We start from the raw sequence: 1,958 nt of genomic DNA, 5'->3' as shown, positions 1-1,958 counted from the left end.
TGGAAAGACTGATTTTGATTAATGTTATTTTGGTCCATAATTATCTATCTGACTTATCCTGACAATGTATCTAGTTCTGAAACAACAATGAAGACAGGCATTCATTTTGATTGAAACCCATAGAAAGTATAACTTACCACCTTATACAAAACTGGCTATAATACAATAATCATAATCTGTTGTTGTTGTTAAGTACCATGGAATGGGTTCCGACCCACAGTGACTCTGTAAAGGGTTTCTGAGGCTGTAAATATTTATAGGAACAGAAAGCCTCATCTTTCTCCTGTGGAACAGCTGGTAGTTTCGAACAGCTGACCCTGAGGTTAGCAACCCAACTCGTAACGACTATGTTACCAGAGCACCTTAATCATAGACTAGTATAGTTGTTATCTATACAGATGCTATCACATTATTGACAATGTCATTGTAGCCACATTTCACCATTTGCTTTTTGAGGTAATTTTGACACTCCATAGCTTCCTCATGGCATTTTTTACTTCTGCATTCCTGAGGGTGTAGATGAGTGGGTTGAGAAAGGGCGTCCCGATGGTATAAAATACTGTTACCATCTTGTCTACGGGAAAAGAAACTGACGGTCGTGTGTATATGAATATGCATGGAACAAGCATTAGGATGACTACAATGATGTGAGAGGTGCAAGTGGAAAGGGCTTTTTTTCTCCCTTCTGCACTGTGGTTTCTTAGTGAATGCAAGATAACAAAGTATGAGATCATCAGGAGCAAGAAACTGCTGGAGCAAAGAGCCCCGCTATTGAATACAAACAGCAGGTTGATAATATAAGTGTCCACACACGCAAGTTTCAACAAAGGCTGCAAATCACAACAGTAATGATCAATCAAATTGGGTCCACAGAATGGCAGTTTCAAGGCCAGGAGAATCTGAGATGTAGAATGTATAAAAGACCCTATCCAGGCTACAATAATCAAGATGATGCAGACCTGCCGTCTCATAATGGTCGGGTACCGCAAGGGCTTACAGATGGCCACATAGCGATCAACAGCCATGAAGATAAGGACAAAGATCTCCATACTGCCAAATAAATGCAGTGCAAAGACTTGTGTCATGCACTCATTGTAAGATATAACTCTATTTTCAGAGAGAGAATCAATAATTAATTTAGGGGCTATTGAAGTCGAAAAGCAGGTGTCAGTAAAGGACAAATGAAAAAGGAAGAAGTACATGGGACTCCCAAGTGTTCGGCTGACCTGGATGATCACAATAATGAGCAAGTTTCCTACCACAGTTGCAGTGTAGAAAATCAAGAAAATTAAGAACACCATTTTCTGCCTCACAGGATCTTGTGTCAATCCTAGGAGAATGAACTCAGTTACGGTCTTATTTTGCTGCATTGTTTCCGTAGATGTGGGGAAAGTAGAGGTTAGAAATACTTAATCTGTAAGGAGAAAAGAATTTTATCAGATCAGTGTTGTATTTGTATCTCAAATATTTAGTCTGATTATGAAACTTCTACTTATCCCTGGGTAATCACTTATTACTTCCTGGTGTGGTGCTGTAGGATAATCATTTGGTGGCTGACCACCATGTTTGTTGTTCAAACCTATCAGCCACTGCTTGGTAATCCTCTGATTCAGAGGATAGGGTAGCTCTGATTCAGAACTGACTTCATGTTGTTTAACAACTACATTACATTAAGAGTGTACTAACTTTCTATGAATGGAGTGGAATTCCTAAAATGATGCATTTACCTTGTTCCATATGAAGTTACAACAGGAAAATAATGAAAAGTAAAGTATTTCTCAAAGCACAATAAGCACTAATGGTATGGATTCGCCATGATGGGTTACTTTTCTGATCTGAACGTGTTTTTTGGTTTTCAGCAAGAAACTTACTAGAAGACTCCTGTACACTTGGGTTGAGACCTGGTTGGCCAGCTGTATGGCAAGACCTGGAGACTCCTGGGCCCAGGAACAGGGACG

General features: G+C 39.6%; 1 protein-coding gene across 1 annotated transcript; it reads right to left on the bottom strand.

The window, feature by feature from the left end:
* Positions 1–437: 437 nt before the first annotated feature.
* On the bottom strand, positions 438–1,370 carry LOC102816725 (olfactory receptor 4C11-like). Its single transcript, XM_006877585.1, has one exon. It carries the CDS (start codon positions 1,368–1,370, stop codon positions 438–440), a length of 933 nt encoding a protein of 310 aa, XP_006877647.1.
* Positions 1,371–1,958: the final 588 nt, after the last annotated feature.

Source organism: Chrysochloris asiatica, unplaced genomic scaffold (genome assembly GCF_000296735.1).
Source record: "Chrysochloris asiatica unplaced genomic scaffold, ChrAsi1.0 scaffold00531, whole genome shotgun sequence".
NCBI lineage: Eukaryota > Metazoa > Chordata > Mammalia > Afrosoricida > Chrysochloridae > Chrysochloris > Chrysochloris asiatica.
The sequence above is the reverse complement of the archived record's forward strand: the minus strand, read 5'-3'. Positions and strand labels throughout refer to the sequence as shown.

Bases quoted from the DNA above. Each gene is read 5' to 3' on its own strand.
- LOC102816725 (XM_006877585.1), bottom strand. From the start codon at position 1,370: ATGCAGCAAAATAAGACCGTAACTGAGTTCATTCTCCTAGGATTGACA.